At 37.2% G+C, this 21,781-nt stretch overlaps 1 protein-coding gene across 1 annotated transcript in view; it reads right to left on the reverse strand.

Moving 5' to 3' along the window:
• The window catches only part of FANCC (FA complementation group C), a gene marked incomplete at both ends in the record, with an annotated part of 68,189 nt that extends 46,673 nt beyond the window's left edge, over nucleotides 1-21,516 (reverse strand). The window contains 3 exons of the mRNA XM_082013377.1: nucleotides 13,929-14,023; nucleotides 19,642-19,726; nucleotides 21,352-21,516. Coding sequence (XP_081869503.1) covers nucleotides 13,929-14,023; nucleotides 19,642-19,726; nucleotides 21,352-21,516 — 345 coding nt within the window. The remainder of the gene's footprint in view (nucleotides 1-13,928; nucleotides 14,024-19,641; nucleotides 19,727-21,351) is intronic.
• Between the last annotated feature and the right edge of the window lie 265 nt (nucleotides 21,517-21,781).

Genomic DNA, 21,781 nt, shown 5'->3' on the forward strand with positions numbered 1-21,781 from the left:
CTGAATATGCTATGGCTATTGAAAATAAGTCAATATGGAAAAAATCACTTTATTAAGAGAGGATATCACTGGGAAATAGAGCAATAATCAAAGTATTGTTATTTTTCTAAAAAGTAAGCAAATCTATGCCTACCCAGTGAAGTCTCATTTGACTTGGCCTGCAATTTCAACTTCTGAAATAAGCATTAACATTTGTATCGTGTCAAATTCGAGACCAGTCTAAAACAATTCTGTCAAAACTAAGAATTCTTAAATCTGTGAATAAGCTTTATTTTTCTCTTTTAACATATATTTTCCAGCATCTTAAAGGAACCACCATGACAAGCTTTAAAGAAACCAGCAGAGTACTGCAATACCCTCCCTTTGCCCTCTCAAACTGACAGCAATAGTCGGAACTATGTTGTTGTGACCCTCTGAACTAGTACTCTTAAATTACATTCTTGCACTCTTAAATTACATTCCCTAATGCTACCTCTAACAATTACTACACATGCTATGTTTGAAACAAGACAAGTTTCATTACACAGGAACAGAAATACCCAAAAACCAGCTTCCTATCTAGCTAGCACCCTGTCTCCGACAACAGTGAAAGGCAGAAGCATTGGGAAAACCTGTACGAACAGAGCAGGCACCTAGTTGTATCTCCCTTACCCCTCCTTCCTAGGGGTTTGGCATCCTGTGCTCAAGGCCAGCTGCCTACAGAGCTGTGTGAGCAAGAGCTGTTAGAAGATGGGTCCTTCTGGCTTCTCTTGGGATTTAAGCACAGGCAAGCAAGGCTTTTGAGTCCTTGCGGCTGTTTGTGCACCTTGCTGCTCTGGAGTCTGACCCGTGGCTGTGACTTCCTGGCTTGACTCTGGACCTGCCTCATCACTGAGAACCTGGTCTGGCGATCACTGGACTCATGGCTCACCCTGATGGTTGTCACTCGACTTGCTCAGCTCTTCTTCTGCAACTGTGCGTTTTTCTGTAAAGCCACAGCCACACCTGCCTTCTAGTCACCTACAGGTCCTGGCTTGCCTTCCCCCATGGAGCCGCCTACCCTTGGCACTCCCACACACCAAGCATGTCAGCGTCCATCTACCTACACTCAACTTCCTCCATCATGCAATGGCCTCAACCCTCAAGGTGCCACTAACAAGTCTTTCCAATTAGCCTCTGTCTTCAATACCCTCAGATCTTACATGAATTAATATAGTTGATCTGCGCTGAAGTTTTGCTTCACTGAGGTTTTTCCAAATGCTTACTGGGTTTTCCAGTAAACAGCAATTCTATCCAAGGTCTGACTTTACCTTTGCAAATGCTACATTTAGCGGTAAAGTGTTTGATTACTAAATTTATCCTTTTACCTGAATGGTCACAATTGTTTTATTATCACTTCAGCTGAAGCTCGACTTCCACACACAAAAAAAACCAAGCCCAAACCTTTTACTGCATGAACTGCATTTCTTTCATTGCCAGTGAAAGAGTGGGAGTTCTTACTCTTGCTTTTGTCAGGCCCATGATACAAACAGTGCCATCTTTCTATTTTAACTGATGTGACTGCAGTAATACCCTCTCTGTTGTTTGGCAGAGACACAAGAATCAAGGATTTTTTTTCTTAACTTAATCCTCTCTTTTTCTCAAACTCTTTTCACAAACTGCACAGAATGCTTATCAGACAGTTTTGCACAATGATACACTCATAAGGTTGGTTCAGGCAGCTTGATTAAGTGCATGAAATGCATTCTGAACACTTTATATACAGCCCATCCACATACATGATATTCTTTCTTAGTACAATCTGTCTTACTATGCACTTCTCCACAGGTATGCTACATCTATGCAAAGGCACTTCTGTTTGTTTCATTTGACTCAGAATTTCTCTTTCATTCAGAAATGGCTTGGAGCTTCTGACCATATTCTTCTATTATTGGGTTTGGGTATTGTTACTATTTTATTCCAGATTCATAGAGCTTGATTTTTAAAAACATGTTTCTGCATTCTGGTGAGAGAAACTGACTGCTGTACCCAACCCAAGTGACAGCCAAGTAAAGAAAAGGAGTTTTGCTTACGGAAAGGACTGCACTCAGAAAAACAGAGGAAATGTTTTCAAGAGCAACTATTAAACCCTGACGTTACAGCAAGCTCAATATCGGCCACCAATCACAAATGTCTCTCCTTGTGTGTCATTATCAGGTAGTCTCTCTTTAAATATTTAATCCAGTAATCCTTGAGTGGATTTGTTTGGGGTTGGTTTTGTACATGGCCAACAAGTGTACCGCTCAGCTGCTCTTCAGAACAGCCAGCCTTCCGGAAAGAGTCGTGGAATATTTAGGCCCCTTCAGTTTTATTCTGTACTTTGAGCATTACTTTTCTGAATTGGAAGTTTTGGGGTTTTTTTTGTCCACTGCCACAGATCCTAGCAGACGTTATGAAGCTCCACCAAGTATTTTTAGATCTGCATGCCCTTTCAGCTCATCTTTCCCCACCCTCCCATCAGATTTGATTTGGTAACTGGCTCCCACAAAGTGAGCACTCCCTCTCCCCATGCTTTAGCTTTGACTGACACAAACTTTTTTGCTTGCTTTTGACAAAACTCTAATTGTCAAATTCCTGCTTAACAAATACAAGGCATTAGAAATTAGGTCTACATCTGCTAGCATGTGTCTCACCATTTGTTCCAAGTCCTGATCACACTGTGATCTCTCACCTGTGAGTCAGCCCTTAAGTTTGTAAAATTGGGGTTTTTTCATTCTTATTTAGAAACTGTTTTACAGAATTTACAATTTTCACTTTCCTTACACATTCTCTAAAACAACTCATTTTTATGTTTCATTTTACACAATACATGTGTGTACAGCTTTTGCATACATGTCTGAAATAATCCACCCAGTTTCCACTGGTTGAATTAACTGAAAACTGTTTTAAAACATCAATTTATCTCCAATAATTACATAGAGGAATGCTGCCTTCTGACTCTTCTGGGTTTTAATACCATTGCCTTTGACAAAATGGCACATCTGAATCTTTTGTATGTCCTTTCAGCTATACAGGGTGTGGGGTGTTGGCATTTAACCTGTTCTATCTACTGTCGGAACAGTTGTTTTATTTTTGCTACTATACATTAGTAAAAAACCACTCCAGAATAAAGTTCCCTTCAGATACCTGTTCCATTCTGCTCCTAGTATCTAGTCTAAGAGTGTACCTATGCACTGTGTATCAAGAGAGGTGGACTAGGTGAGCAAAACACAATTTTATAATCACTGCCATTATTATATATTTAAATGTCCTCGTATAATATGGTTGACTGAGAACTATGCAGAAGCAAGGGTTAAGCAAATGCTTCTGATCCTTCACTGCTTAAATAAACAATGGGAAAACCATCAGTTTAACTGTTGTGACAATTACATTCACTCAGGTATGTTTGCTGTTATTTAGTCAACTTTGTTACTAAATAGAATGATGGATAAATTACGTTTAAAACAAAAAAACCCTGTTTATTTAGTTTCACACATAAAAAATAAAACTATGTACACAGAATTTTAAACATAGAATTGAGAAGTAGTATCTTTTATGTTCTCCCCTTATACCTGGGAAACATTTTAAAATCCGCTTTTCCTATTCAGAAAGCTTGTATGTTTCCCCATTATTTCTTGGCTCACAAGTCAAATACAACATTCAGGTTACTTGGATGAAACTTTGATGGCTTGTCAACTTACCAATGCCATCAGAGTCTGCATTTGCCATCCTGTCTGCAGGATACAAGCCTATGTGGGATTTAAAATTGGATTAGAATTTTCATGAATGATGACAACATTAATAACTCCATTGTGTAACAGTTAAACTTTTAAAATTACATTATTTTCCAAGTGCTTCAATGCTCTTAATCATGAATTATAAGAATAATCTAAAAATCTCCAAACGTAAATGAAACATCATAAAAGGGATCACTCGTCTGTAATTACCCAGAATCTCTTGCGTGTCCATGAAAGCCTCCAGAACAGGCAACCATTAGCAGCAGGATACTTGGTAGACTGTTTTTGTTTGTTTCCATTTTTATGAGGCACAGTTATTTAATAATTGCTCTCAGCTTTAACTAGAGAATGGAAAATTTTGTAACACAGAACAGTTTAAGTGAAAGTATAACGCACAACAGCTAATTCCTAGTTTTTACTTCTCATTACAAACTCCAGTGGACATGCTTACTCTGCAACAGCATTATTTTATACCCATTAATTTCATTGTAGAAGTCAAGTTCAACTTGGTGCTCCCATAGAGGAAGCACTCATCTTTATTTGTCATCCTCATGACAAATTTGACAAATTAAAGGCTAACAACCATGTAGTACTGCCTTTCTAAGAAAACACATCCACATGGAAACAGGGGAAGGTCACAACATTATTTCCATTAGTTTAATCCCTAACAACATCTGAATTACCTTAGTCTCTAAAAATTGTGTGTGAGAGTCCATGTTTCTGTGTGTATGCATGTTTGTAGGATGTACACACTGGCAATCACTTAATACAGAGAGTGCCATCTTCTGGTATTTAGTGGTATAATTTTTTTCAGTTTATTAGGTTTGCTACAGTTGCTGTGCTCATGCACTCTTAACAAGGTACTAGAAACCAAAGAATGGATCCTTCATTGTGCCCGATGTTGTGGGGAGAGTCTTGTGCCTACAGCAAATAAACTTCCGAGACCAGCAGCAGTGAAAAAGGTGACAGAATAAATTAAAACATGGGAGCAGCAAGCCAAGTAATATGACAGACATACTAAAAAACATCTGGAATAGATAGATGACTTGTCCTTAAAAATACACTGCATGACAGTGCATGGGTCACCATGAAACCATGTACTAAGTTTTTTGTACTTTGTACCCCCTGTACAGGCAGGGGTTCTACTAAACATGTACCACATATAAACTAATGTTTTTCAAACATATTTCTATGTTTGTTATTAAAAAAAAAAATTACTAACAGAACTACCACTACCTAGTGAAAAACAGAGGGGGGGAAATACAGAAAACCTGCACTGTTCAGAATACTATTTGTACTCTTGTAACAGTGAGGAAGGAAGAGGCTGGAGGAAAGCAATGAGTGTTTCTTCATTCTTTTTTCTAAATCCATTTGCATGATGCATCTTTCATTGTAACCACTTCAGAACCAGGAATGTTTTCTAAACTGTTTGTGTACAGTGTTTAATGCAACAGATACCTAGATACAAAGCCCCTGAGTACTAAAAAAAAAAAAAATTCAGAGAATGAATTATTATCATTACAACATGTAAAAACACAGGTAGAATTCTTCTACATCTCTGGAATAATTATAGGCAAGAAAAGACAAAAACCAGTTCAACTGCATACACTGTGCATACAGGAAACAGGAAGATCATGAAATTGATTTTCCTATTAGTGAGTAACCTGAATTGTTGCCAAAAATTTCAGGAATCTTAACACAGAACTCTCACTGGTGCAAGCATCATTAGACAGCTAAAACTCAAAATAATGGCACACAACCTGGCAGCAGTGAAGCTGGCTTCTAATGTAGAGACTACTATTAAATGTTCCTCTTCCCTTAGAAGAATACGTATCAGAATGCTGTGAAATGGAAAGCTGTGTACATATGAAAATAAGCCAAACATACGTGTAGCTGTATGTAATATGAAGAATGTTATCTATTGATATGTAAGAATATACACCACAGTTGGTAAGTTATTAAACAGCTGCCGTAATAGGAAGCGAAGCTGTCATTACTACGTACTGCCAACAACCGTGTCCAGTTCCAAACTCTTCCTCACGTACTCGGCATACTGCATTTTAAGAGATATACATGAGCCATATATCCTGCAAAATAAGCTCCTTCCCATATAACAGACATGGGAAGAAAACAGAAACAGGAATATGGAGTCTACCTCCCTTTTTTGCCTTCTATTTTGGATACTTTATAAAGATACGATGAGAATCCCTGTATTTCTCAAAGATAATCTAGTCCTTTTCAGTTCCTTCATGTTTCACCATGAGGCACTACTATCCTCGTTGTGATAAAATATTGAAAATGTTTTAGTAACTCATTCCAAATTGAAGCCAAAATACATGAAAGCATGCGTGCACACACACACACTTCACACTCCCTGACCTTTCTTTCCAGTTTTTTCCTCAGCTATTCCCCATAGCTTTCCCGTAGTTCCACCAATATCTGTTCTTTAACTACTTTCTTGTAACACTTCTACTTCAATTTGTATGAGGCTTCCTCAGCAGTAACTAAATAATCCTACAAAGTCCCAGTAAGCCAGTGAGCACCTCTTCCCTGACAGACAAAAGAGTAAGTCCACTTAAATCCTAAAATTTTAAGAAATTTCATTTTGCTGAACTCCTGTTTTTATAACAGTGTTGTTTTTCTTCTATTCCTGAATATTGTTGCCTAAAAAAAATCTGTATCAATACATTAAACTATTAAGAATTACAAACACGGTAACACCTGATCAGACAACTGGATGACCCAAAATACGAGCGAAGAAGCACTTGACATCCAAGGAGGAAAGGAAAACCACACACAAGTGCAAGTTTATAGTGAGAGGTAACTAAGCATTGCAGTGCAGGTGCATCTGTCCCAAGAAGTAAATCACAAAACCTTTCCTTTTGAACCACCACTGAGAGACCATCCTTTCAATGTTAATTCATCACAGTCTTAGATATATTGCTACATAGAAAGCAAAGGTCTTAAAAACCCATTTTGCTGAAAATTCTGTCACAGATTCAGAAGTAGGGGCAAAAGGTCGGTTCTTCATTAACTGAACCAGCTCAATTTAAATTGTAGTTTAATTAAAAAGTCAAGATGATCATAAAGAAAAACCCAGGTCATCCAGAGAACATCACTAAAAATCTCAAACATCCTGTGCTTAACTGGCAGTAAATTTCTTGATCTGGACTATTTGAGGAGTAGCAATCCCCTGCAAAACACTTTAATACGATTTAATACAATAGACATTAAATTTAGTCTAAACAAATACTGCTTCAAGGCACATCAAAAGTTTGGCAAGTGGAGGACAGGTATATGCCTTCCATTCTTCTGGAAAACAAGACTTCCATTCAGATGCTTTAATGTGTCCTCCACAGGAGGCAAGTATAACAATACTAAAGGGAAAGATCCCACAGAGAAGGCCTTGACATTATGTTTTCAGATTTATAGCTCAAACTTAGAAAACCAAAACAAAACACAAAACAACAAAAAAAACCCCACAAATCCCTTTTCACCAGAAACGTTCAAGCATTGCTGTACAAGCAGGGGTTCTACTAAACATGAACCACATTAAACTAATGATTTTCAAACATATTTCTATGTTTGCTATTCAAAAAATAACAAGATGACATTGAAGTTCTGGTATACCTCCTATTTCCCTAAAAAGCAGAGAACTCCAGCAAGCAAATGCTGCAGTTTTACTGCAAACACTAAACTTGACAAAATGGAAATTCTTTATCTGAAAAGACTATGTTTGCATTCTCAAAGAGGTACTCTCAAGTGGTGAGCTTTGTTCATTGAGTGCTGACAGTGTCCAAAGGAAATAATAATAAGGTCTCTGCTTTCCACGGCATACATTTGGAAATAAGTGGTGCCCACCACCTTTCCATCAACATTGTTTAGCTCAGCAGAAATGTGATAAGTTAAAATCAAAGACAAGGAGGGGAGGCAAGGACTGCAGACCATAACTCAAAACCTTGATGTTACAGCACAAATATCTCAGCAGCTTGCACAAATGATTAGCACATGAGTCAAAGTTTTAGAGGCTTTTTTTTGTTTTAAATAGTATTAGTATTTTCATAGGAACATTATTTTTACATTTCTGTTGAGGAACTAGAAACTCACTGATCCAATAAAATTAAGTTTTTGAATCAAACTTTTTACAGCAATTTGGCATCATATCATCCCCAGCTCAAAAACTACTCAGAATAACACTGGCAAGAGAAAACTTACGAAATCTTATGGAAGATAAAATACACAAATTTTATTAGGTATTTTTGGAAAATACAACAAAAATAATATAGTAATTCTAGTGCCATTAAAAATTACTCTTACAAAGAACACCTATGACTTTTGCAGCCATTAATCTAATGTGGTCTTGCAGAGGACACAGATACCAAAAACAACTACACACCTCCCACAAGGAAAATTTGGCTAAGCCCAAAAACCGCCTCTAAACACACGTGACAAGGCTGATAGGCCTTCCACCCCTATGTTTAAGCTATTATGTATATGCTGTCCTGTTTCTTTGTAATTCCTTTGAGGGAAAGTAGAGCACTGAAAAAATGTATCTTATATTAAAAAAAAAAAAAAAAAATTAAAGAGGGATATTAACTGTTCCTGTTTTACCCAATTTGAAAAAGGATGGGCTGTAACACTCATAAGTACACAATACAACAAAAGCAGTATTTGAAACAAAATCCAAAGCCATAAACAATTCATAAACACAGCTTATGAACAGACAGCAGAGGCGGAGGCATGACCAAGTTAATAAAATGGAAATCTACTTCAGAAAAGCTCTCTAGTTGCTGCAACGTGATTGCAAGGGTGACCCACAGTGAAAGGAAGCTGTTCTAGCCCCACCAGAGAGAGGCCAATGTTAGAACCACACTTATCACTCCAAAACTCTCTGCTCAGAGAAGACCAGCTGGAGAAACTAAATCACTTTTAGAGGCTTGTTTCACCAGGTCATGATTGATTACATCAGTGATAAATCTGTGGCAGTCTGTATCTTGGCTTCTTACACTGCATCTGGCTGTGTAGAAGACCTGTAGAACCTAGATTCCATCGCTAAAATTCAGAATCATTCATAATAACAACAACAACAAAATTCTACCATGTTAAACAGCATCTGATCCTAAAAACACTGCAGTCTACACTGCACTTTTCAATTAAATTCCAAGTCATTTGCTTGCACATTTTACTTTTTAAGAGGACTTACAAACCTCCAGAATCTTAGTTTCTCAAACTAGTAATATGGTTCAAGTAGATAGCTACCCTTCTTGCCATTAAAAACAAGACAGCTTTTCTATGACAATGGCACAGAAGTTAAAAAGTAAGCAAGCATCAAATCAGTTTATCTATCAGAAATAGTGTGGCCAGCAGGAGTAGGGAAGTGATCGTGCCCCTGTACTCGGCACTGGTGAGGCCGCACCTCAAATCCTGTGTTCAGTTTTGGGCCCCTCACTACAAGAAGGACATGGAGGTGCTGGAGCATGTCCAGAGAAGGGCAACAAAGCTGATGAGGGTTCTGGAGCACAAGTCTTATGAGGAACGGCTGAGGGAACTGGTGGTGTTTAGTCTGTAGAAGAGGAGGCTGAGGGGAGACCTTATCGCTCTCTACAGCTACCTGAAAGAGTGTTGTGGTGACGAGGGTGTTGGTCTCTTCTCCCAAGTAACCAGCGATAGGATGAGAGGAAATGGCCTCAAGTTATGCCAGGAGAGGTTTAGATTGTGTATTAGGAAACATTTCTTCACCGAGAGAGTGGTCAAGCATTGGAACAGGCTGCCCAGGGAGGTGGTGGAGTCGCCATCTCTGGAAGTGTTCAAAAAACATGTGGATGTGGCGCTTCAGGACGTGGTTTAAGGAACATGGTGGCACTGGGTTAATGGTTGGACTTGATGATCTTGAAGGTCCTTTCCAACCTTAGTGATTCTGTAATTCTGTGAAATACATTTTTTGATACTTCAAAAATGCAATTTAGTAACTGAAAACAAAAGACCTGAGATCAGCCTTCCTGTCAACAACCTTAGTTAAAGACACACTGACAGGCCACAAAGTATTTTTTAGAAACTCACGCTTGACATGACAAAAAGCAAGGTCTAATTTAATAGTCAATGTACATAGCTATAAAAACAAAAGAAAGAAGAATATCCACCACTAACTTGACTGAATAATATCATTTGCATTTTGGGAGAAAAATTTTCATATCAGAGAATCACAGAATCATTAAGGTTGGAAAGGACCTTTAAGATCATCAAGTGCAACCGTTAACCCAACGCCACCATGCCCACTAAACCATGTTCCCGAAACACCACATCTACATGTTTTTTGAACACTTCCAGAGATGGTGACCTCTGTGGGCAGCCTGTTCCAATTCTTGACCACTCTCTCAGTAAAGACATTTTTCCTGATATCCAATCTAAACCTCCTCTGGCACAACTTGAGGCCATTTTCTCTTGTCCTATCGCTAATTAGTTGGGAGAAGAGACCAACACTCACCTCACCACAACCTCTTTCAGGTAGTTGTAGAGAGTGATAAGGTCTCCCCTCAGCCTCCTCTTCTCCAGACTGAACAACCCCAGTTCCCTCAGCCGATCCTCATAAGACTTGTGCTCCAGACCCCTCACCAGCTTCATTGCCCTTCTCTGGATTTGCTCCAGCACCTCCATGTCCTTCTTGTAGTGAGGGGCCCAAAACTGAACACAGGATTCAAGGTGCGGCCTCACCAGTGCCGAGTACAGGGGCACAATCACTTCCCTACTCCTGCTGGCCATACTATTCCTGATACAGGCCAGGACGCTGTTGGCCTTCTTGGCCACCTGGGCACACTGCTGGCTCATGTTCAGCCGGCTGTCAACCAGCACCCCCAGGTCCTTTCCACCAGGCAGCTCTCCAGCCACTCCTCCCCAAGCCTGTAGTGTTGCATGGGGTTGTTGTGGCCGAAGTGCAGGACCCAGCACTTGGCCTTATTAAACCTCGTACAATTAACCTCAGCCCATCAATCCAGCCTGTCCAGATCCCTCTGCAGAGCCCTCCTATACTCCAGCAGATCAACACTCCCACTCAAAAATTTAAAACCATTAAAACTTAAAATTTAAATTTTAGATTTTAAATTTAAAACCCATAAAACTAGAAAGCAATCTTAAACAAGGTTTTGTTGTTGTTAAAATTAAACAGTTAATAGCAAGCAGGTAAAGTTGTCTATCTCCATTACACACTCCTTATTTTTTTGTTGTTTGGGTGGAGTTTTTTGCCTGGGTTTGCCTTTTTACGTTTTCTTTTTTCTATTGTCAACTAAATGTACACCCAAAGATCCCAATTTATTTGATGTATGCTGCCTTACACAGTGAACTACTTTACCATTTCAAAAACTGAGTATTCCTTCTCAGTGAATGCTGAAATATTAAGTTGAGGAGATAAAATTAACACTCAGCTGCAGGGCCGAAGGACAAAGCTACTGTGAAGGTCACTTCCACAGAAGCTGAACAGCAGTTCTTACACGTGAACCCCTCTTCCATGGCTCTTGTGTCAGAGGGTATGGACCCAACACAGAGCCCCATTCCGTGTTGTAATGGATGGCTTTCCATCTGCACCTTCTATGGAGAGCTTCAATACCTTAGATAATCTACCATTTCGTTCCAAGTACAGGCAAGTTTTCCATTATGCTAAAAACCTTTTAAGAGGCATTCAAATTTCAGAGCTTTATTTAGAATTAATTTCTGGATTTCAATTCCCTTTGCCTCATGTAGTCACAAACTACTTTCCTCCTCATGCCCCAGAATTTGTTTCAACTACCTATTTTAGACTTTTGGCCATTTTTTCCATAGTGCACCACAGTGTATTTGGCATCTTAGTGAGATTCACAGCAGAGAGTGCATATCACTGCTGTAAAGAGCTCTTGCCACATGACAAACATGGTTGAGGTCAAATCAAATCACTGCAGAGGTTGGTCATCCAGTCAATACAAAAACAGCTGATGCAAACATCAAATTACAGCTCTCATAGCAAATGTGTCTTGATCCCTTTCTGTGACAATCTTTTAAAACTCGTATAATATGGAATCGTGATAGTCCTTATTGTATCACAATTGTTGGTGACAAGAATTACAATGCTGATTAGGAAAAGGAATAAAACCATTTTCTTCAAAAAGCTTTGTGATGATGCACACTAGACAGTAAGAAACTGAGTGGAAATTCTAATGACTGTAGAAAACAATATAATAATGCTCTTTCTTTTGATGTCAACTTTTGTATCCTTGTGCTGTGCATTTCATAATCTCCCTTTAACTATCCTTTTTTTTTTAAATTAGAAGTTTTCCAAGAGCTGTTTCTTTCCCTCTAATCAAAATATGAAGGTATTACACTTCAGATCATATTATGCTACACCCACTTTAGGCAACTAGGCAAGTGCTCAATGATAAAAATAGCTAGTAAGATGTTTGTGCTTTGAAATTCTTCTTGACCTCCTCCTTATCACTTTTAGGCTAACTCTTAACCCCTGAAGTCACAATGACTATTAAGGTTGATTCAAACACACAGAGTGGGTGGAAAAATTCCTGCAGACTACAGTGAGGCTTGAATCACATGCTTACACGTTAGTCCCAATCTAACACAGCTTCAGGTGGCAGTGCTGCCAAAAGCAGCAGTCCCACCTTCATCCATCCCCAACTGTTTGTTCTTGTTTACTTGACACGTTTTCTTGTATCAGCAACACCATCAGTTCAGTTACATCCATCAAACAAGGCAATTGATCTAGATTACAACAACTGTTTTTTTTGCCCTCACAGAAATGGAAGCTATCTATAGAAGTTTGTCTGGGTACAACTCTCCCTCACCACTTAACATCATTAATGCATACGCTGCTGCTAATAACAAAATGAAAAATTTTGCTCTGTTTGATAACTAAGTGTATGATATTGTGCATCTCCTAAGTCATTTTGAAGAATATATCTAACCAGCAAGACTACATTAGAAAAGGCAGAATTTTTTCTTGTATCACTTTACAGTACTCAAGCATTGCTGCACCTTAAATTCCAAGTAAATTGACCTCAGCAAAAGCCTCTTGAAAAAAGTTAAAGACAGGAAGAAAATAAGGGTGATTTTAGTTAGTATTAAGTTGTTGAGCATTTCATGGCCTGTGGTACAAGAGAATTACTGCACCTAAATCAACAACACTACACATTTAAACACACTTACTTACCGGCATAAGCATCTGAAGTATCATTACCTATTTCATAATTATTTGTACATCCTAGTATTACATGCATACCTAGATTAACTGGCATGCACAAAGTCCAACAGTAAGTCAGAAATTAACTAGTTAGAGAAGTCTAGAAGTATTTTCAGTTTTAGCAGACGTACATAAATAATGATCAGGCTGATACAATCTCACTAGTTGTAAGGACTGTAAGATATAAAAAAAAAGAAATACACTAACACTTCCATTAATATTTTTAACCGTATTTTGATATGGACCCACAGAGAATGCAAGGTTGTAAAATCAACAAAACTGCACCCTCAAATTGCTATTCAGCAATGTAAAGCATTAAGCATCAATGTGCTGCAAGTTATTTACATGCTGATGTGCTTTGCTAGTTCAGTGTAGAAATATATAAAATATGAACAGATGTGCCATGCAAAACCCTAAATTTGGGATTAAAGTTAAGGATTCATTATTCCTTAAGTCACTAAATATAAATACACACACAAGCACTATCCCTCCCTTCTCTGACTGCCTTTGAAGAAAGTTTGGATACAATTAAATTCTTCATAGGCAGGAGATTAAACAAAAGCAAAAAAAGAATAAAATTAAAGAGCAAATGTAAGCTGCTTTCAAAACAAACTATGGCATTTCTCCAGTTTATTTATTTTACACTAATTGAAAGGTTCTTTTTTTTTTTTTTTAATAAGATTGGCTTCCCTTCTGATCTGTGGTTGTTGCTCACTATTCACAGTTACTAGACTTGGCGATTCCACTAGGTTAAAAGCCATCAAAACTACCCACTTTAAAATGCCACATCTTTTTAATATTTAAAATGACAGACTACACTGACTGTGTTATAATTAGAGTGATATATACTTCAACACGATATGTATGCAAGTTGTATTTGGAGCAGTTTCTTAAATGACAGTGTCTCTATGCTCTAGATGTAGCACCTTTAAATAATCAATTTAATTCAAAGCAGTCCGGGGAAGGATTCATTCACTTACCCGTATCCAGCTGTTGGCCTTCAATTCCACAGGGTTCTGTGGTTCACTGCTGTATAGACAACATAAGCACCACATCAGAATCTTCTGGCTTTCATCTGCAGAAAAAAAAGCAAATAAGGATACATTTCGGGGGGGAAGGGGGGGTGGTGTAAGAAAAATCAAACCCCAGACAGAATTACACACAACAATCCCTACCCATACACAAAACTTAAGCCCTAAGTATCAGTCTCAACTTAAAATGCTTCTATTCTGCAATACTCACACCACACATTTAATATTATTCATATGTAGTTCTCATGTAATCATTTCCTTCAATAGTAATTTAAAAGGTATCAAAGAGTTCAAAATCAATATAATATTTAGATGGTCTTAAGAAACATGCATGACCTAGTGACACATTTACATAAATAATACCTGAAACTACCATCAAGGAACTTTCAATTTAGTGTCTACGTAACATCATTAATAATAAACAATAATCAACAGTAGTAAAATAGTTATCACATTGTGTCCAAAGCTTGCATAACTAAAGAAAGCTCACTTCTGAAAAATTTAAGTTTGTGAAGTATGAAATAATTTGTAAGAAGAATGTAAAACATTGAGTTTTGTGTAAGAATATATTAAGATTCTCCATGCTCCAGGAAAATGACATTTCTGTAGACAGCAAAATAACTGAATGCTGATGGAAGAAAAATCCTATTGTGATTTTCCGTTCAGGATCAGATCAGGTTTTACTTAATTCTAAATCTACTATACTGACCAATACTGTCACTGCTCAGATGCACATATATTTCTATAGAGGAACTGATTATTTGGAGTAAGCAGTTGAAGAGCCATTTACCTCATGATTATTTCCTACAACTTTGTTTTCAGTGGGCTTTTTTTTTTTCTTTAGCAGATACCAAGAGTCTCTACACTGAATTTCATCCCAGAATAAAACTGCATGATTGTAATAAAAATTATGAAAACGGGATGTAGTATTGTAGCTCTGATACAATATTCACTTAGTAAGCAATATCATTCTTGTTAAAAATAATACAAACTTGTAATAACACATGAGTTTTAGAAATTATATTAGGAGAAAATTTGATTATCAAGCTCAACAAGTGATTTCTTTTGTTTTCTGTGTATTTGTTATCCAGGATGTAATAAACAGTATTATTTAGAAATGCTTTGTTGGCAAAGCCTGAAGAAAAAATAAAAGCTCCATTAAGTAATGCTTGTATTTTCACCAGGTGATCAGAGATGTTAATATTGATTTAAACCAGTATTCCTCAATAAATGTCCAACAAGCCTGTAGGCCATTACTGGCCTCCCACCGACTAACATATCTGCACAGAAATGGTTTCTCAAACATACACATTTAACTGACTACAATTTGGGGTATTCTGCCATTGTGTGTTTGGGGATTTTTTTTTAATACAGATTTTTACAAGGCTCATAATTTCCTAGGTTGTTTAAGTTCAGAGTTAAAGGAGACATCTTGCATACTGCTCAGCAGAAATTCAAAGTATTGTTATACTTCGATTATAACTATATCCAGCTAGCATTCAGACATCCGCACTAAGAAGCAACTCTATCTGCTTAAAAAAAATTTCACTTAAACACTGATATTAAATTATATGGGAGGAAAAAATAAACAAATTCTGTTTTATTTGTTTAAATGACTAAATGATAGCCATTTGCTTTTTGGAAAATGATGATTTTAAACATAATTAGTTACTAGTACTAAGATATCGTCTGTTTATAAAGTCTGGCTTTTGAGATAATTTTCAATTATATGAATTCTGTTTTTAAAAAAGTAAAGAAAATACAGAAAGAGACAAGGGAAAAAAAGAAGAAAAATCCAGTCCAAATCGCCTATCCTGAACAATGCATACGTAGTTCAAGTATTCCTTCTTTTGACTCATCCTGTTTATACTATCTATCTACAGTATGCCATTAAGTCACTTTATTTAAGTTATAGTTTTCTTTTGACCTAAAAAAGTAAAGGAAGGACATGAAAAAAGTGCATGTAACTGCTTAATCAGACTTCTGGATGAGAAGACTTTTTACTACACATAATGACTTGATGGATACTATAAAGTAAATTGCATATATTGTTGCCTGTCAGAAATGTAAATCAGTATGATGAAAGCTCAAACGATGAAAACAAAGCTTAGATAAATTACATATTGGCGCACTTTGCCAGCATAATGAGTTTACACAGATTTAGCTAAATGCATTCAAACCTCAACTTAAGTGAAACCAACTTTTATTTGTGTCACAGCTATGTGAGCAGTTCCCAAAAAACAAGGGACTTGTACAGCTTTACAATTTTCCCAGCCAAAATTACTTTTTGGCTACAATCAAAACCGAAGTGGCCTCCCATAGATCTGTGAAAAGTAGGAAAAAGAACAACACAGTCCTCTTCCTGAAGTACCCAACGACGCTCTGAGGGCCACTCTCAGGTTCACTGTTTTCTTTTCACAACTGCTTTGGAACTGGGGATGAAAGATGGGAAGATTAAGAGTTAGAGAGGACAGATCTTAAAATAATTATGGCAGCTGCAAAAGATAATCACATCAAAAGACCAAACACAGAGAGCCACAGAAAACTTACTGGTGGGTTTTTTCCTCCCTTTTTCTAGTAAATGGGATCCCCATGGAAAACATACCATCATGGTATGCACTCAAAACCATTATTGGGATATGAACGAAGGCATTTGATCTTATTATGGCATGAAAGAATGCTCATGACCCAAATAAATATCCAATTAATACATCCAGAGGAACAAAATTAGTAACTCAAAGGTGCAAATTATGTCCCAAAAAAGGTCACCAACTGTCTAATGGACTTCTAAAGCACATTAATGTAACTCCAACTAAAGGAATGAAAACTTTCTGTTGAAAATTAAGACAGCTTGGAAGTTTTTTGTAAAAAATAAAAAAGCAACAAAAACCAAGTAAACAAAAAACAGCCCAAACCTTTATGATTAATCAGATTGCATTTCTTCCCTGCCAGTGTCACATCAAAAATTAAAAACAAAACAAAATAAAACAAAAAGGCAATGCTTTTCTCATAACACAGTGTGGTCTCAATCATCCTATGATACAGTCAGTTTATAAATATCCTGTCATGAACAGGGCCAGATGCAAGGAACAAATAAGAAAACCCTAATCTTACAGCCAGAAATATTCTTTTTAGAGCTTGTTGTAAAATTTTATTGAAATATATCAGAAAATGTTGATTAGCTCAAAGAGAGCTTTCTGTGGCAATGAATGCATACATAAGCATGCATGCTCACACACATATACTGACATACAGAGCCACGAAGAAATTCCCCAGCATTTATAGTATTAGTTTGGGATTCAAGACATTTAGGCTCAAAACTTAAACCAGGAGGGTCCTACTGAGAAGATAATCCCCCAGCCCACAGAAAAAACACTGGAATTCCTTACCAAGACTGAATTCCTCATGTATCCCTTGTTGTTTAGGACCACAAACACAGCCATGAGATTTTCTTTGGTCGTGCTTCTTTCACATTAGCATTCTAAATAAGGCTAACTTGGTCACCTCCTGCTCAGGAGTGTTTATGAGGAGATTATTTTCCCTTGGAGACCACACTTCCTGCACAGAGTGGTCAGCCATGTCAGCTTCCAGCACCAAGAGACATTCATCTAAGGTGATAGGTATTGTGGTTTGGACGTGATGCAGAAGTATAATGTTTTTCCTCCTCCATTTATTAGTATGAATGACTGAATTGAGCAAAATTAGTACCTTGTACTGCGAGGGTGGCCTCATCTCAGACATATGCCTGAATGAGCTATCTATCCAAATGAGAAATTACATGAACTCCATTTAAGAGTCAGCATCTGCTATAGCCAGCACTATCTTAAACAGTATCTTCAGAAGTAGTGCCAAACAAAATGAAAATCTGTTGAATCTAAAATGCCAGCAGTCCAAAGCGCACTCAGGTGGCTCAAAAAAGAGGAAGTGGTGGGAATGTATAAGCAGACATCTTCAGGTCTACTGATGTCAGACCTCCTTGACTCATCTTCAAGCGTTAAAGTGAAGGATTCCATTTTGAGCAAGTGAAGTTCTCCGAATTGGCTTGCTTGCAACTTTGAGACCAAAAAAAACCTCTATAGTAAAACTCCATTCTCTAGCAGTTTCAGAGGTCTTTTCTGCCCTTGCAGAAAAAGGGCTTTTCTTGCTTTAGAAAATGCTGAGGGATACCAAAGAAGAGGAAGAAGCAGGAAACCAGGAATGTATTGCTAGGATTGTTGTGAAAGGGAGTCAAAAGCAGAAACAGATGGCTTTCAACTTTGATGAAAAATATAGAAGCTAGTTCCTATACCACAATGTATTGTCAGCTCAAAAGAATTCATGGTCTGAAGACTTGTATATTTCAAACAAAAGCTTAGAAGAAAAGCAGGTGTGTAATTGTAAACATGAACAGTTACCGGCATTCTCAAAAACTGGAACTATGATTCAAAAGATAACCACTGTGAAAATAAGTCTATAAAGTGTGAAAAGTCTTTTCTCAAAAGATGCCACAAAAGCACACATTTGCTCTGCTGCAAAAGTGATCTATGTTTAAATCTATGGTTTCTTCCCAAATTTTCTTTTCAGAGGGGAAGTGCTGACAGAACACACATCTACCATGTTTTTTGCAGACAAGTTCATTCTGCCTGTGCTTGGAGCTGACTAGAAGAGGGTAAAGCCAAATCAGAAGACATACAATCGCTTTAGCCTAATGCTGTGCTTAATAAGCCCTTCCAGGTGAGCACAAAAATTGTCCTTCCCTGTATTTTGCCAAAAGGAAGCAAAAAGCAGAAGTGACAAAAATGCAACTTTTTTGTCGTAGTTGTAGCAGAAGACTGGCAACAGATTATCTTAAGGGGCTCATAGAGAAGCTCAGAATTGGTTTTCCGCTTAAAAGTAGATCCAGAGTAATTTGTCAACATATCAACTTCTCAGTTCCTGAAAAATGTACTGGAACTGCTGGTGAGGTAGCACAAGTAGTATCTCTTCCCTCCCAACAGTTTTCCTGTCGCCAATTTCTTTTCTCATCTTTATTCTTACCTACAAATATATACACTACCAGTACGAGGATTTTGGTTTTTCATACTTTTTTTTTCCTGTGTTACCATTTCACTGTTCTGCGTCTGCTTCTGTGTGCATTTTTACTAGCTTGTAAGATGGTGAAAACACACATTCAGAATAAACTCATTAAAAACACATACATTAGCTTTACACTAATGAAAAACCAAACCAAGAACAGAAAAATTAATTCTTCTATATTAGCATCTATAATGGACTATTCTGATGCATAACTGGAAGAAACTTCTGCTTAAAGTAATCTGAAGCACTAGATTTTGTACATTTTGAGAAGGTAACAAAAATTTAATTAATACAAGAGGAAAATAAGAAAACCGTAAATCATGACACACATAAACACTCACCAGGTTTGAAACCTACTGCTCTCAAGTCAAGATTCTGTAACTAATCCATGAAATTAATTAGCTCCAACAGTAAATATAAGATTTCTTAACGTCACATATTTTAAATAACTTGGCTAACATTTTCATCTCAAAATTTTACTTAAGTAAAAAAGAATGGTGTGTTTTTATGGTAAAAAAAATCAAAGTATACAACAAGTTGTATCTTCCTAATTTGTCTAAAATAAAGTTTATGAAACTGCTGCAGGAATATCATTACATGTTCTTACCATATCCTATAACAAAAGGATTCCAACAAAGCCTTCCTAGAAGCTGGCCAATTAAAGGGAACTGCTGGATTGCTACAATTGAATCCTGTTAAAACATAAAAACAAACAAAAAGATAATAAATATACTGCACATCAAAAGTAAGTCAGGAGAACTGTTAATGATACAGAATGTTGTAAATTAAAATCCCAGTGGTTTTGCTGTGAAATGCTCTGGAAGCAAAACACCTGCAGGTATGTAATAAAAGCAGAACTTCCTGAAATTGGCTATAATGTCATAATTCAAATAGGTTAAAGCTTAAGTAATTAATTTCCTCACTTAATACTTAATTATGGTAGAAAATTTGTTCATTTGACACATATCCAGTAATCAGAAAACAATATTGGTAACCAAGATTTCATAATAATAAAAGCACAATCAACCTATATTTTTGTTGATCCTCATTGCTTTAATATACTGTCTTACGGACTTTCTGAATAAATGAATACCTACTATGGCATAAAACTAAGTATCTTTCTTTTACTTTCCCTTGCTTTCTTTAAATTAACTTACATAATGACTAGCCAGCAACAAACTGCAATTTAGCTTTTAACCAAATAGAAAGCAGCTTCACTATAAAAGTAGTAGACAATGTAGTTTACATACAGTCCTGTGTAATCGATCTTATTTTTCCATTTTTGTAGCTTTACTATCTCATAAATGAAGGCTTTTAAAAATGGTGCTGTGCTGAGATAACATGCAAGTAGCAGGAACGATAACCATCTCCTGCTGCTGCAATAAATTCCTTACATTTGTCTCACGTTTGGGGCTAGCCCTAGACTTTCTGGGGCCATATTCACAAGGTCCATTTCAGGCTAAGCCTCAGATTACTTGAAATAGCAACATTAAAAATAGATTATCATCCCCTCCCCCCCGAAGAAAAAGACATATATAAATATGGGAAGAAACACCACTCCCCAGAAATCTTTTTATCTAAAAGTTAAATTCAGTTCAGAAAAAAATAACAACTCCACAGTCTTCAGATAAAAAGAATATTTAGAAAGAAGTACTGTCGTAAGTCAGCCTCATGCCATAATGCAGTATTTCTACAGCTAACTGTACTGAATACATATACCAAAACCAGCCGTGCTCAGAAAAACATATACACAATTTAACATATAAACAACTAAAATTACTTCTAAAAAAAGCACTCTAGCGAGCGAAGACAATAATTAAATTACTGAAGAGAACAGCCAGCAGCATGTGCCAATGGTCTGACCATGCTGCTAGAACGCACACCATGTGCCACAACGCTGGGGTTAATGTGTCAACAGACTCTCCAACATTTAAAGGATCAATTACAGTTTTGCATGTTAAGGTCTTTAAATAACCCAATTTATGACCTGACAACCAGAATCAAATTCTTGTTTATTTTAAAGAGTTTTTTAAAGGGGCTAGAGCATTGGCTGGGAAATCTCACGTGACAGCAACCAATCAAGAAGAAAAACCTCCTTTCACAATAAATCAGGGAAACAGGAAGCACACTCCTGTTTGCATTACCTGTGACTGTTTCCCCAATTTGCCTCTCTGATCCAGCAATACGTTAGGTCAACAGCACAAACCTCCTTGCTACTGTTAGCTTCTGCTTTTGTTGAAACATGGGTTCAGAGGGTTTTCTGAGGGCATCTTCAAAACAGGTCACTCTTCCTTTTAAGAGGAAAAGAAAAACTTACCATATGTTTTAAAGTTTCATAAAGCTGATGTAGAAACTCCTGGAGTTGAGGCAATTGAAGGCACACATCCTTCTGGGATTCCAGTGTGGTGGCTTGACCCCATTTAATAGCTTTATCCAACCAATATTCAAAGTTCAGTTTGGGCACTGTAGTGTCCTGGGCCATCCTGCAGACCTGAAAAAAAGATTAAAACTCCCCATCAGACAGCACTGAACACTGGCTTCAAACCAAGAATTAAAATGGGAAGAAGGATTTCTGCTAACTTTTTTTGTGTTCACATGTGAAAGGGGGGTGTCAGGGGTGTTTTTGTATTTCCGCCTCATAAGGGTGCCAATTTTCTTTGTCCAAGTGAGAGGGTAAAATAATAACCCCATTGTGACAAAGTAGCAAAGGGGGCACAGTAATCAGTAAATTACCTTAGAATGTACCA

Source organism: Phaethon aethereus (assembly GCF_964289735.1).
Source record: "Phaethon aethereus genome assembly, chromosome: Z".
NCBI classification, from domain to species: Eukaryota; Metazoa; Chordata; class Aves; order Phaethontiformes; family Phaethontidae; genus Phaethon; species Phaethon aethereus.